General features: G+C 46.5%; 1 protein-coding gene across 1 annotated transcript; it reads left to right on the forward strand.

Annotated features, from left to right (window-relative positions):
* Positions 1 to 9,696: 9,696 nt before the first annotated feature.
* Wfdc13 (WAP four-disulfide core domain 13) lies at positions 9,697 to 12,919 on the forward strand. The gene is made up of 3 exons (XM_048349406.1): positions 9,697 to 9,822; positions 11,027 to 11,177; positions 12,877 to 12,919. Exons 1-3 carry the CDS (start codon positions 9,735 to 9,737, stop codon positions 12,917 to 12,919), a joined length of 282 nt encoding a protein of 93 aa, XP_048205363.1. The 5' UTR covers positions 9,697 to 9,734.
* Positions 12,920 to 14,871: the final 1,952 nt, after the last annotated feature.

The following is a 14,871-nucleotide window of genomic DNA, read 5'->3' on the forward strand; positions in this document are numbered from 1 at the left end:
GAAAACAATATGGGGTTTCCTTAGAAAGCCAGAAATGGAATTACCATATTATCCAGCAATCCCGCTTTGGGTACATATCCAAAGGAACTGAAATCAGTATGTTAAAGAGATACCTACACTTCTATATTTGTTGCATCATTATTTACAATAACCAAGACATGCAAACACCCGTAGGTGTTCCCCATTAAAGTGGATGGCTAAAGAAAACATGCTGTACACAATGAAATACTATTCAATCTTGAGAAAAAAGAAAATTCCATCATTTTCAGCAACTTGGAGGACATTATTTGAAATGAAAGAAACCAAGCACAGACAGGCAAATATGACATGATCTTATTTATATACAGGATCTAAAAGCAGTCAAGCTCTGACTGTGTGGCTCAAGTAGTAGAGCACCTGCCTGGCAAGCTCAAGACCCCGAGTTCTTCCATCTCCACAACCATACACACACACACACACACACACACACACACACACACACACACACACCCAAACCTCAAAAACAACAACAACAAGAATAACAACAAAACCATCAAGCTCATATAAGCAGGGCCTATCATGATTGCTAGCAGAAGCCGGGGAGGGGTGTGAGAGTCTAACAGCCAGGTTCCAGTGGCTCACACTGGTAATCCTAACTAATCAGGAGGCTGAGATCTGAAGACTGAGATTCGAAGCCAGCCCAGGCAGGAAAGTCTATAAGATTCTTATCTCCAACTAACCACAAAAAAAGGAAGTGGAGCTGTGGCTCAAGTGGCATTGTGTTAGCCTTGAGCAAAAAAGCTCAGAGACAGCACCTAGGTCCTGAGTTCAAGCCCCAGGACTGGCAGCAAAAGAAAAAGAGTATGCCATTTTAATTATACAGGAGGAAGAAACTTACTTATCTATTACATATAATATATGACTATAATAAACAATAACCCCCAAAAAACAATAACTCATTGCATATTGCAAAATTACTCAAAGCAGACCTAAAATGCTTTCACCACACAAAAAGACAAGCATATAAAATTATGAATTTGTTCATGAACGTAACTTGACCTTTCCACAATGTGTACATATATCAAACATCACATTGAACCCTCTAAGTATATATGTGATTATTATCTGTCAACAGAAAATAAAAATTTAAAAAGGAATGAGTTTGAACTACTTGTAAAATCATGTTGAATCAACACAAAGTTACTCAAAAGTTTTAGTGCAATTTTTAAAACAAACCCGACTGTATTTTTCTTTACTTTCTGTGTTAGTATCAACGATTTCTCATAAAGTTATTGGAAGCGATGTTAAAAAAGAAAACATTCCAGTACTTTAGCTTTCTTTTTTTTTTTTATTTCCCCAGTTGTGGGGCTTAAACTCAGAGCCTCAGCGCTGTTCCTGAGCTTCTCCTCTCAAGGATGGTGCTCTACCTCTTTGATAGCATCACTTCCAGTTTTCTGGAGATTAAGAGTCTCATGGACTTTCCTGCTCAGGCTGGCTTTGAACATGGATCCTCAGATCTCAGCCTCCTAAGTAGCTAGGATGACAGGTGTGAGCCATTGGTACCTGGCCTCATTTAATTCTTGTGGTGGCCAATGGAATGAAGTCTATTACTGTCATGTTTACATGGCATTTCAGAGAGGTGGAATGACTTACCGAAAACCACGCAGTTAGCAAGACAGGTTTCAAACCTGTACCTGAAGATCCTGAAGCCTGTAACTGTGGCCACCACAAATCTATGAGTTTCTAGGAACATCTCACTAGCTCCTCACGAGAGGTCTCTGGGGAAAGTGCTGTTTTATCTCTATTTTACAAATGAGGAAGCTGACACACAGGAAGGATTCGTGACTCGCCCAGAGAATGTGGGAACTAGGATTTGAATCTAGTAGAAATCTTATCTCTTGACTGGCATTGTCAGGATGATGCCCATAGTGGAGAAGTTCATATAAAGCTGGATGGGACTTCACAAAGCTCATTACAGAATGCTACCGAGAAACAGACCCATGAATCTTCCCCTCACTCCCACAGTCTCTGTGATTTGTGAGCTAGGAAAGGAGAGAGCACACAGGTGCACGCTGTTCTGTGTTTTGCCTGCAGTAAGAAAGACAAGGCACTCCTTCAAGAGGAATGTATGCGCAATGTTCTGTATGTGGCCCATTTATGACTTGGGACAGAAGTCCTGGCTTTGTCACACACAGAAGCATTATTACAGGGTGGGTCATTGAAATGTGTTCTGCTTGTCACTTGTGCTGCATGCAGAAGCTCCATCGTGAGACCGAAGAGCCACCAGCAAATAATGATCATTTCCACCAACTCGGACATCTGCAGAGGTAAGTGGAGATCAGGGTTTGGGGGCTGGAAGCATGAGCCTGTAAAAGCTTAGTTGCTTAGATGGGTGCAGTGTTGGCAATGTTCCTCCAGGGAATGGAGGGTGGTCTTTATTGCTCAAATAGAGAAACTGAGCTTGAGAAAGCTGATAAGGATGAGCCTGTGCAACTCCAAATGCAAAATGCTGCGAACAGGAAAGCACCTACAAAGTTTTCCTATTGAGAATGGAGAACTTGAATCTAATGGAGAATTCTCAGATAAACTCCCAATGAGAAACGTTCAACGAAAAAGAAAAAGTTGACTGCACTCTTCAAAAAGTGATATTTAGGCAATTTAAAAACAATATTTACATAAAGACCAAACACAAGTCTGTTCTAGTATTACGTGTCACATCACAGTATTGAGCCGTCATATTACTGTAGATGATGCAGGTTAAAATTATGAATTACTGCATACTAGATGGGTTTTATAATTCAATCACTTGAAAAATAGAAGTAAGAAATCATGAGTGGGGAAAAAAACTGCAGTGTTAGTGGCAATTAACAATGGTCCGTGCCTGTAATCCTACCTACTCAAGAGGCTGAGATCTAAGGGCTGTGGTTCAAAGCTAGCCTGGGCAGCAAAGTCTGTGAGATTCTTATCTCCAATTAACCACCAAAAATCCAGAAGCAGAGCTATAGTTCAAGTGCTAACCTTAAGCAAAAAAGCTAAGGAACAGTGCCCAGGCCCTAATTCAAGTGTGTGTGTATCAACACACACACACACATGCACACACACACACACACACACACACTGCAATCTAGAAAGTTTATTTCATAGAAGTTGAGAGTGCAAGAGTGGTTATCTGGGGATGAGGAGAACAGAGAGCAGGGGAGAAGATGAAATCTTGTCAGTGGGTATGATGCTATTGTTCAAGGGGACAAGAAACTTTGATTGTTCAATGTAGAGTTAAGAATACACTGTATATCTCAGAATAGTTAGGAGAGGAATTTGCCACTATTAAGGTGACAGCTATATCAATTACTCTTAATTGATTGCTACCTAATGAATACCTGAATCAAAATGTGAACTGGAAAGGAAATTCCATGAGACTCCAATTAACCGCCAAAAGAGCCATAAGCAAAAGTGTGGCTCAAGTGGTAGGGCACCAAAAAAACCTAAGGGATACTACCTATGCCCTGAGTTCAAGCCCCACTACTGGTGCACAAAATAAATAAAAACAAAACAAAAAATATGAACTGTATTTATAGATATGTACAAATATTATGTGCCAACCAAGAGATAAAAGAATAAGCCCAAGGATGGTAGTGCATGCATGTAATCTCAGCATTTGGGAGGCTGAGGCAAGGGGCTTGAGTTCAAGGCTATTCTAGGCTAACTCATAGGACCCACCTCAAAAAATAAATAGAAATAAAAGAAGGCTTTGAATAAAGGTTAATAATTTTAAAATATTGAAGCCAGGCACCAGTGGCTCACACCTGTAATCCTAGCTACTTGGGAGGCTGAGATCTGAGGATCATGGTTTGAAGCCAGCCCAGGCAGGAAAGTTCTGTGAGACTCTTATCTCCAAATTAGCCACCAAAAAGAAAAAGACAGACATTGAGCAGTGATCAAGTGGTAGAACACCAGCTTGGAGTGAAAAAACTCAAGGACAGCACTCAGGCCAAGCCCCAGTTTAAAAAAAAAAAAAAAATCAAAGGGCTCACTACCTCTACACCTGCCTTTATCCAGAAAAGGACAAGCAGGATGTGAGATGGAAAGGCGGTCTGGCAAAGCCAACAGCCAGCTTAGGTGTGTGATGGGTGTTGGGTGGACTGAGGGCAAGAGGTCGAACTAGAAGAAAAAGTAGGAGGGCATTCTGTACAGCCTTCCTCTTGCTTAGCTTCTTAATTTCCCGGTTGATGTCTCTTGATCTCTAGCGGAGTCTGGGAAGGCAAACTGTCTCTCCCACGGCCTGTGCGGACCCACGTGGGCGGCACCATGAATCTCGGGATAACCCTGCGCGTGGCGTTCCTTTGCTTGCTGATGCTGTCTGTGTGGTGCTCAATGAGGAGAAAGTACTCTAGTAGGTGGTGAGCTGGCCTGGGAAGCAAGGGGCTTTGCTAGTTCCTGGATTGGTAAGGGGCTATCATGTCGGGCATAGCTGTTGTAGGCCTCCCCTGCCGGGGGTTTCCCACACACCTCTGCATGCACAAATCCAAGAGCTGCCCAAGCTGAGGCCCTTCAATGCCCTTCACACCTAGCGATGAGTGTCGGGAGCTGGCTTGAGCGGTAGAACACCAGCTTTGAGTGAAGAAGGTAAGGGGTAGCACCCAGACCTGAGTTCAAACCCTAGTACTCTCTCTCTCTCTCTCTCTGTCTCTCTGTCTCTCTCTCTCACACACACACACACACATACACACACACAGTAGCAATGAATATTTTTCGACTTTTATACAAATTCCATACCTACAAGGATATAATTTTCCCCCAATGCCCTTGAGGTCTGGGTGCCAGTATAGAGCTGTCCTACCTTCCCATACGTGTAAAAGTTCTATGCTCTCTCTGTGTTTATTTTGATGAGTACCAAGTGGATATTTCTTTATGTGTTGTTGTTGCTTTTAATGTGTGTGTGTGGCAGTAAGGGGCTTTGAATCAGAGCTCAGCTGCTAGCTAAGTAGATGCTCTCTCATTTAAGCCACACCCCCAACATAAATAGTTTTTATTTTCTTTTGTGTGTTTTTGAGGGGAGGGGGAGGCTCTTCCTGAGGACTTGGGTTATTCCCAAAGTTGAGAATCAGTGAAAGAGCTAAGAAAATTAAACAAGGGAAACAATTGGAGAGAGTTAGCAATGAGAAGAAGAAAGGGGGGAGAATCTGTTGATTCCTCTACTTGCCTTGCTTTCTACCCTGTGAAACAGGTATTATCATGAGGAAAGAGGACATATCTCAGGCCTCGGATCTCCTGTTAAATAAGTCGAGGTCTTATAGGAGGGTACACGAATGCTGAGGGGTACTGGATACTCAATTCTTTCTCTGGGAGGCTACAGGGAGGCCCACAGGCCTGCAGCACTGCCAAGTCCTTAGGTATAGGAAAGGCCTCTCTTCCTGTGGCTGGCTACAGGGACCCATCAGCCTCTTATGTCTCGTCTCCATTTCAGAGGTTAGATCAATCGAGCAATGCTGGAAACACCCAAAGGTTAATGAATGTTCCCAGAGGTGTTCTAGGACCTTTCGATGTTACTTCAAAACTCATGCCTGCTGCTGGACGGATTGTGGCATCATCTGTTTGTATAATGAGGTAAGGTAGACGGGGATATGGGGCTGTAGCTTCACAGATGTCTGTCCTCTCTGAAGAGACTATTCCTAAATAGAAGACAGAGGCTCCTCAAACCCAAGGGACAGAAACAAAATAGCCCGCTTCCCAAACCTGGAAAGAAATTCCCTCGCAAACAAAAGCAAGACATCAGCTTAGCTACACAGTGAATGTTTTCATTGTCCTTTTCTCATAGTACTTAATAGTTTACTATTTTCCTAACTTTTGTCCAGATTTCTAACCACTGCCTCCAGGTTCTTTTTTTTTTATGGGCACATTTGGCTCTGCCAGATCATTTAATGGATCAACTATTTCCCCTGCTCAGAACCAGACAACTCCTATTAGTGCATTAAGATGCTTCTTCCTGGTTGGGCTGGTGGGTTGAATATTTCTCAAGAGCTCCCTGCCCCCTAAAACACCTACATTTTTTCTCTCTTACAGAGACCCGCTATAAGAAATTCTTCAAAAAAGAATGTCACAAACAAGAAGGAAAGTTCATCTAAGAGACAGACCTAAGTGAACAGTGGTACTGGCGTTGCAACAGAAAATCTCTACAGCATCCACTTAAGGAAGAAGAATACCAAGATTTGAGGGTCAGGTGGCTTTTTTACTCCATCCTGTCTACCAGGCAATTCGAGTCAGGAATGGCCTGTTATAAACAGGCTAGTATAAATAGGGTTCAGAGTAGAGACACAATAGGAGGTAGATATAATTGTTAATAATTGATGTCCCCAAACTCAGAGCAAGTAGTCCTCAGGATACAAAGCTAGAACCCTGAGTTCCCACTGAGCCACCACCTTGGAAGCTGGGAGATGTTTAAGAGACATAAGAGCAATTCTGTGGGGCCGCTTTTGGGAACATTATTCTTCCTAATGGGGGTGGGAGGAAGACAGAAGAAAACCTTCCATAAATAAACTCATTTACCAACAATGGTATTTGGCTTTGGCGAGGGGAGAGGGCAATGCTGGGGCTTGAACTCAGGGCCTGGGCACTGTCCCTGAGTTCAAAGCCAGCACTCTACCACCTGACCGACAGCGCCACTTCCCACTTTTTTTTTTTAGTTGAAGACAAGAGTCTCACAGACTTTCTTGTCTGGACTGGCTTTGAACCAGCAATCCCCCAATCCTGAGATTTCAGCCTCCTGAGTAGCTAGGATTACAGGCATGAGCCACTGACATCCGGCTGGTATTTTGTGGTTCTTGTTTTGTTTTATCAAATACTAATCCTTGATTACCATTATTGTAACTCCTAGTATTGTTTCCATCCTGCAACGTACACAAGATTGCAATTTTTCTTACCCTGTTTGGAGATTCAGAACTGTTAGGCTCATCCTGGAAGCTTTTTCTCATGCGTCGTTTTAAGGTGAGGACTGGCAAGTGGCCCTTTTGTCCTTCATTTCTAAAGAGCAGCCCTCTGGGAAACATGTTCCTCACAGATGTAGTTGAAAACAATTCTAAAAGTACTTTACATGAACATGAGATGAAACTGATGTGTGCACAGCTGGGGGAGGATGGGAGCTCAGGTGTTCGCTGCCGGTGGTGATTCGATGGTGTCACCTGTCCACTTGGGTGGCCCTGGACTCCAGGGTCCCCGCAGTGTTGGCCAGCCCTAGGGACCTCAGGCTCCAGGCTGCAGACTCCAGGTGGAACAGCACACGTGGCTTGCCTCACAGTCTTCCTGCACTTTTGCACAGATAGGTGCTGGTGTGCTTCTCACACGCCTTGATTCCTGGGTTGCGGAGGTTGTCATCTGGATTTCTGAGGAGCAGCAGGAGGTGGGGGATGGGACCCTCTGCCTGGACAGCCTCCTCCTCCCACTTACCGCCGCCCCAGCCCCCAGGATGCAGGTTCACTCAGGACCCTCCCACAGCCCTCAGGGAATTCTTCTGGGCCCCTCCCCAAACCCTTGGCTGAGGTCGTGTTTAGGTCCCCGTGGGCCTTGCTGTCCTGCGGGACCTTGTCCACACCCCTGCACCCAGGACCTGTCTTCCCAGGCCGTGGAAGTCACCCTGCCCACTCTGCACGCACCCCCACTCTTCCAGCTCAGAGCAAGCACCCTGAGATGTGTGCCACGCCCTTCCCACCTTCCAGAATCTGTGAGGTGAGAGGGGAAGATGGACTCGCCATTGTCCCTGTCTGCCCTCCCCACTGGCCTGTCCTCAGTGTCCCTGCCTTCAGTGTGCTCCTCCCACCCTCTCCTGCTCCCTGCTGGGATGACATCAACTTGCCTTCCTCCATCATCCTTTTCCTGCCCAGTGAATTTTCCCACCCCTGTGCCATCTCTGCCCCTGGGTCTGCCCCAGGGGCACCTCTGTTTATTTGTCTTGTTTTGTTGCCAGTCCTGGGCCATAGACTCAAGGCCTGAGCACTGTCCCTGGCTTCTTTTTGTTCAAGGCTAGCACTCTGCCACTAGAGCCACCGCGCCGCTTCTGGCTTTTATCTGTATATGTGGTGCTGAGGAATAGAACCCAGAGCTTCATGTATATGAGGTGAGCACTCTACCACTAGGCCATATTCCCAGCCCAGGGGGAACCTCTGGAAGTTCTCCCCTCAGGGATGTGCATACAGCAGAGAAGTGGTGTCTCCTTTGCCTACGGGGCTCCCAGCCCTGCTCCATCCATCCCAACCCACAGCGAGTCACCCTTCCTTTTGCATCTGTGGTGATGGTACAGCCTGGAGTCTGAGCAGTGCTTGGGGAAACGCTGAGTGTGCAGAGGGGTGCTGAATCCCAGGTCCTGCTTAGTCTGGGCTCAGCCCCTCCCAGTATGCCTGCCCGGCCTAACATCTACCCCCCATCCCCCTCTAATCACTGTGCCCTCTCTGGACTTGCCTGGTGTGGTATGATTGACCAGAATGGTGAGTTTAGGTCTGGCAAAGGTGGCAAAGATTTTCCTGAATAGCTGGATATGGCGAGGGAAGGAAGAGAGGAATTGTCCTTAGCTCTTTGCTGCCTCTGGTGGCCACACCTAGGAAAAGCAAGAACCTCAGTGTCCCCTGCTCTTTGCCTCCTCCTTATTTACCCTGTCCTATTTTGTGTGGAATTGATCTGAAAGTTGTCACCTCCTCTCTTGTTAACACAAATGCTTTTGTGTGCCAGTACTAGGGCTTGAACTCATAGCCTGGGCATTGTCCATGAGCTATTCTCACTGGAGGCTGATGCTCTACTACTTGAGCCATACCTCCATTATTTGGCTTCTTGATGGTTAATTGGCAATCAGAACTCTTCTTACAGACTTTCCTACCTGGGTTGGCTTTGAATCTCAATCCTCAAATGTCTCCCTCCTGAGCAGCTAGGATTCTAGGTGTGAGCCACCTATGCCTGAGTCAAATACTCTAGTTTTAACCAATACAGACTTCACTTCAAAATAATATAAAAACTGTACCTAGTTACGTTTATCTTACACAAAACTTTCATAAAAAATGATAAGGGGGGACTGGGAATGTGTCTTAGTGGCAGAGTGCTTGCCTAGTATGCATGAAGCCCTGGGTTCCATTCCTCAGCACCACATAAACAGAAAAGGCCAGAAATGATGCTATGGCTCAAGTGGTAGAGTGCTAGCCTTCAGCAAAAGCAGCTCAGGAACAGCACCCAGGCCCTGAGTTTAAGCCCCGGGACTCGGAAAAAAAGAAAAGAATGACACCAAGTTAAAGAGGAAAAAGTACAAGTTATTCTTTACAGATGATGAGCCCAGAGAACACACCAAAGAAATTATGATCAGCAATGGGAGAAGATAGCAAACTAACTAGGTTAGAGAGTAAAAGCCATGTTTGCTTCCTTTAGCAACCAACAAAAAGGAATAACTATTAAGTACCTGCCTGATACACAAGGCTCTGGATCCCATTCCCAGCATGAGAGACAAGACAGACAGACAGACAGAAACAGAGAGAGACCTCTATATAGATGAGAAACACAACAAGAGCAAGATAAAGATGGGTTTGGTAAGCCTACCGGGCCCCGTAGTAGACGTGGCTGGGAGGGGCTTGGGTTTCTGCCAGGCCCTCCTAGATTGGAACAGAGAGAAAGGTCAAGCCCAGCAAGCCTCCGCTGGGGCCTCTTCCCTCTCTCCTTCGCACAGCCATACCTAGTCAACGCCAGCCATTCGCAGCCAGGACTCAGCCACCCATCCTGCTAGCACGATGACATTCGTGCCATCTCTCCAGGTTCTGCTGGTACTCAGCCTCACACCACAGCTGGTGCTTGGGAGTCCCAAGCAGTACTTTCTGAGTAGGTGCTGCGTCTGGACCCAGGGGAAGGGAGCAGGCTCTGTGGAAAGGAGGGGATTTGAGGGTGGATAATCCAGAACACTTCATGGGGAAAAGTAGAGTGGTGTTCAAGAGCCCACAGCTTTGCAGTGAGCAAGATTTAGGTCTGAGTGTTTGTTTGATGGCTGCATAACTTTGGGGCTTAGGTTTTCTCCTCATAACAAATAGAGTGCTATGGAGATAGCTGGGAGAAGAACAAAATGGTACATTTGGACATAGAACACTGATGAGACCATGGTGACCACCTAGAAAGAGTTAGTTACTGTAAATAGGATTGGTTGTCAACAGGATTGTTTTTCTCTTTCTCTAGCCATAGAATGGAAGGGAATCCTGATCAGAAGACACTGAGTAATAAGAAAAAGCGGAATCTTTATATCCCATTCTGAAATTCTTGCCCTTCTCACCATGAAAGAGCCACTTGAAGAACTCACCTGTTGCTCTCTGAGCTAGTGCCTTCAGCTAGTTGTGTGGCCTTTGTGTGTGTGTGTGTGTGTGTGTGTGTGTGTGTGTGTGTGTGTGTGCTGATGTTGGGACTTGAACTCTGGGCCAGGATGCTGTCCCTTATTTCCGCTCATGTGACTGTAGCCACAGCTCCACTTCCAGCTTTTTTTTCTGGATAATTGAAAATGAGTCTCATGGACTTCCTTCCCGGGCTGGTAGATCTCAGCTTGAGTAGCTAGGATTACAAATGTGAGCCACTGGCCACTGGAGATCTTCATTCTTTACCCAAACTTACCTTCTGTTTCTTCTTCCTATACACAAACAGCCTATGTTAGGTTGTCTATAGGATAAATTATTCATAAGAGGCTGTAAGGCTTTCTCAAGGCCACACTGTGAGCCAGTACTGAATTGGGTGTACATTACCCTCTTACATACCCACCATACCATACGTACCCCTGAAATGGACCTAACTAAGTTCTGCAGGGATGTGGCATCCAACCCACAAATAGCCAGTGGGTTCAGGATTCTGACAAACTCTTTGATAAAATACATAAATCCTGATGTCCTACTCAGAACTCATCGGGAGACAGAACCCCAGTCTCCTGGCTGGGGACCACATAGGGAGGTGAAGAGGGAGGTGAGGGTGGTAGGTTCCAGGGCTTTCTCTGCTTTGACTGTTACTCCAGCCTGGGGTTTATAACTCGCTTCCCTGTTCTCTGTTCCAGAGCAGATTTTGGAGCCTCCCCCCTGCAGATCGAAACCTGAGAACTGTTTGAGCTTCTGCACGTTGCAGGAGGAATGCCCAGGAGACCTTCAGTGCTGCTCTGCGTACTGTGGCATCGTCTGCGCATCCAACAAGTTCCAAGACAACAAAAAGTGAGTCCTGATCACTAACCACTATGATGGCTCTTTTGTCTTTCTATTGCTCTTGGAAGGCGATGGAAGTTCTGATTCAGAGAGCCCTCCTCTACCCTCGATCTACCTTGAGCTTTCTCTATCACCCCCTCTGTGGATATCCTTCTCTGTATACACCCACAAATGCCCCATCCACAGACCCTCCCTCCCCTCAACCACAATCCACCTTTACCCCACGGCCTGCCTAGAACACTGTATCTGGACATACAAGATTCACCACACCCCAAAGGAAATACTGATCCTCTGCTCTTGTTTGCTCTCTATTCACCAAATGCTATCTGTAGTCCCCCAGTATTCTTTGGGCCTGGGGGTCCAGCTGGAGAGAAGCTGTGGTTAGTTATCTGGATATTGCCACTAACTCTGAGTCTGCTAAGAAACAGAGTAGTCTGGGACTGAGAAAGGCCATCCGTGTGCCGAGGAGATGCATGGCTCCCCATCTGGGAAGCCATCTTGCCATCTTTCCGTCACCTTCAGCCACACAAACCCTCTCTTTTGCCTTTCTCTTTCTGATGAATTAAAGTGGGAAGGGCTTGTTCTTGCCTTCTGAAGCCCAGATGAACTGTCAGAAAACCCACAGCTGGAGATTCCCCCAAGGAGCTCCTTGAGAGACATTTCACTGTCTTGTTCTCTCTTACATCTCTCGCCCGAAGCAGAGTACCCACCATGTAAGAACAGGTACAGCATGACGAGTATAGGCCCAGGGCTAACTACCCAGACTCAGACTCAAATCCTGGCTCTTCCATTCTTCCTGTTGCTGTTTCTGTCGGTACTGGGTTTGACCTCAGAGCCTCATGTTTGTGAGGCAGTCACTCTACCACTTGAGCCTTGTCCCAAGCTTTAATTTTTGCTTTAACTTTCCAGAAGAGTCTCAGTTTTCTGTCCAAGGCTCGCCTTAGACTGTAACCCTCCTGCCTCTGGGTTAGCTTGGATTGCAGACACTTACTACCATGCTACCACGTCTGCCTTATCTGTTGAGGAGGAGTCTCACTAAGTTTTTGGCTGGAATGACCCCAAACCAAAACCCCCACTAATCTCTGCCTCTGGAGCAGCTGGGATTACAGGTGTGTGCCATGATGCCCAGCCCTCTGATTCTACCTTTTTTTTGGCCAGTCCTGGGCCTTGGACTCAGGGTCTGAGCACTGTCCCTGGCTTCTTCCCACTCAAGGCTAGCACTCTGCTACCTGAGCCACAGCGCCCCTTCTGGCCGTTTTCCATATATGTGGTGCTGGGGAATCGAACTGAGAGCTTCATGTGTAGGAGGCAAGCACTCTTGCCACTAGGCCATATTCCCAGCCCTGATTCTACCATTCTTAGCTGAGTGACTTCACACAAATTTCCTCATTGAGAGGGAAACAATAACGGTGAGATTTCGATCAACAGTCTATAAAAGCTTTACTGTTTGCCACATAATATTCAATCCGTAAATTTTAGTAGTTATACAAGCACTTTACTTCCAAAGACTGACCCTTGTGAATAGACCCCATTTCTCTCCAGGCTCTGCCTTGTTGACACTTAGTCCCCTTGAGGCTCTGCTTTCCAGGCTGTCAGAGGTTCCAGCTTGGTAGATTACTTTCAATGGTGGAAGGAACATAAAGTAACAGTTGTAGCTCCAAGAATAAACTTGCCCTGGCTAACATTTGAAAATGCTTTCCTTCTACAGGATCAAGCAAAAGAGACCCAGGAGGCGTTATGTTGACCACTGAGGCATGCCCCTCCCCCCCCCAGGCCTTCTATAAGTACGGGATTCGCCTGGCTTTCCTGGTGTGGGGTCTCCAGGAGATTCTTCTTTTCCCTTTCCAGCCTCTCCAGGAACAACTGCAAGATCAGATTCGCTTTTCTGATGGACAAACTAACTTCTCATCCTCCCTCATTCCCTTCCAGCTTCTGGTTTTGCCTTCTCTGGAAAGGGTGCAATCTAAGGGAGTTTTGTAACACCAAACAAAACTGGGAAGCAGAGCCGTGGCCTGAGGGGAACACAGGGAAGGCTCTGCCAAGGAACAATATCTTCCAGCTTCAGCTTGACAGCGCCCTGGAGGCAAATTGAGTCCTTTATGCCCCATGGAACAGTCAGGTAGCTCACTGTACCTGTCTAAGGCAGCTAACTCCCTGGGTTGAAAAGCAAAGAAACATCCTGTCTTAGAAGGTCACAGATGGAAGAACCTGGTCACTGCAAAGACTGGGCCAAGATTAGAAGCTGCCAGCAAGTCACATAATGACATCACTCTTTCCAGATTCCAGAAGTTTCTTCTTGAGAAAATGGGGGACCTATTTTCTTACTTTATGGGGGCTACAAAAATGATAAAATAGCCAGGTGCTGGTGGTGCACACCTGTAATCCTAGATACTCAGAAAGCTGAGATCTAAGGGTTTAGGCTCAAAGCCAGCCCTATTAGAAAAGCCTGTAAGACTCTTTTCTCCAACAATAAAGTTACTACAAATAAATCCTCATTCCTCTCTTCTGTGATATTGAATGATTTCTTCATGATCCCTGGCCTAGAGCAGGTGAGACTGTCCAGGAAAATCTACAAGCTCTAGAAACTGACCAAGTGTGGTTCAAGTTTATCTGAGTAATGTAGCCCTCTTTCATATGCACAGGTTGGTCTGTTCAAAATGCAGGTGCTGGTGGCTCATGCCTGTGATCCTAGCTACTTGGATTCTAGATCTGAGGATCATGGTTTGAAACTAGCCTGGGAAGGATAGGCCAGGAGACTTTTTTTTTTTTGAGGGGGGGGGGGGGCCAGTCCTGGGCCTTGGGCTCAGGACCTGAGCACCATCCCTGGCTTCTTCCTGCTCAAGGCTAGCACTCTGCCACCTGAGCCACAGCGCCCCTTCTGGCCGTTTTCCATATATGTGGTGCTGGGGAATCGAACCCAGAGCTTCATGTATAGGAGGCACTCTTGCCACTAGGCCATATTCCCAGCCCACCAGGAGACTCTTATCTCCTACTTACTATCAGAAAACCAGAAGTAGAACTGTGGCTAAAGCGGTAAAGCACTACACCAGACTTGAGCAAAAAGCTAAGGGAGAGCATCTAGGCTTTGAGTTCAAGCCCCAAGATACACACACACACACACACACACACACACACACACACACACACACACACAGCCTTGGGAGCCTTGGTGTGTGTTTGGGATGTTACAGACCAGAACTCCCCTTGTTAACTTCCTGTATATTAGAAGCTGCAGTTTTCAAAAGACTGAACTGCAAGTACTCCCCTCCAAAATACTCTGGTCTCAATATGGGCCCAGGGAAACCTGGTATTTGCCAGAGATTGGAAAAACACCTGCTGTACTGACTCTACACACCAGGACTAAAACCTCAGGTATATGGCTCCAGGGGAAATCAAGACATGGTCATCTGTAGAAGAAGTAAAGGGGGCCGTTTCCACGGGTGCGCTCAGAGCAGCACGGTGGGAGCGATGTGTACAGTGAGCCCCAGCAGGCTGAGGGTCTTCAGCAGTATCACTGCTCATAGCCAGGAGCCAAGCAGCTACGTGAAGCTGAACCTGGGTCCCCCCCCCCCAACCACAGGCGAGATAACACAAGACGATCCAGATTCCCGATCCATGTGAGGCCCCTCTGGTGACACCCCACTGTCAACACAACAGCCAGCCACAATCACCTGAGGCCAGGAGTTGTGACCCCACAAGAGGA

The sequence above is a fragment of the Perognathus longimembris genome, chromosome 6, assembly GCF_023159225.1.
Source record: "Perognathus longimembris pacificus isolate PPM17 chromosome 6, ASM2315922v1, whole genome shotgun sequence".
In the NCBI taxonomy this organism is placed as follows: domain Eukaryota; kingdom Metazoa; phylum Chordata; class Mammalia; order Rodentia; family Heteromyidae; genus Perognathus; species Perognathus longimembris.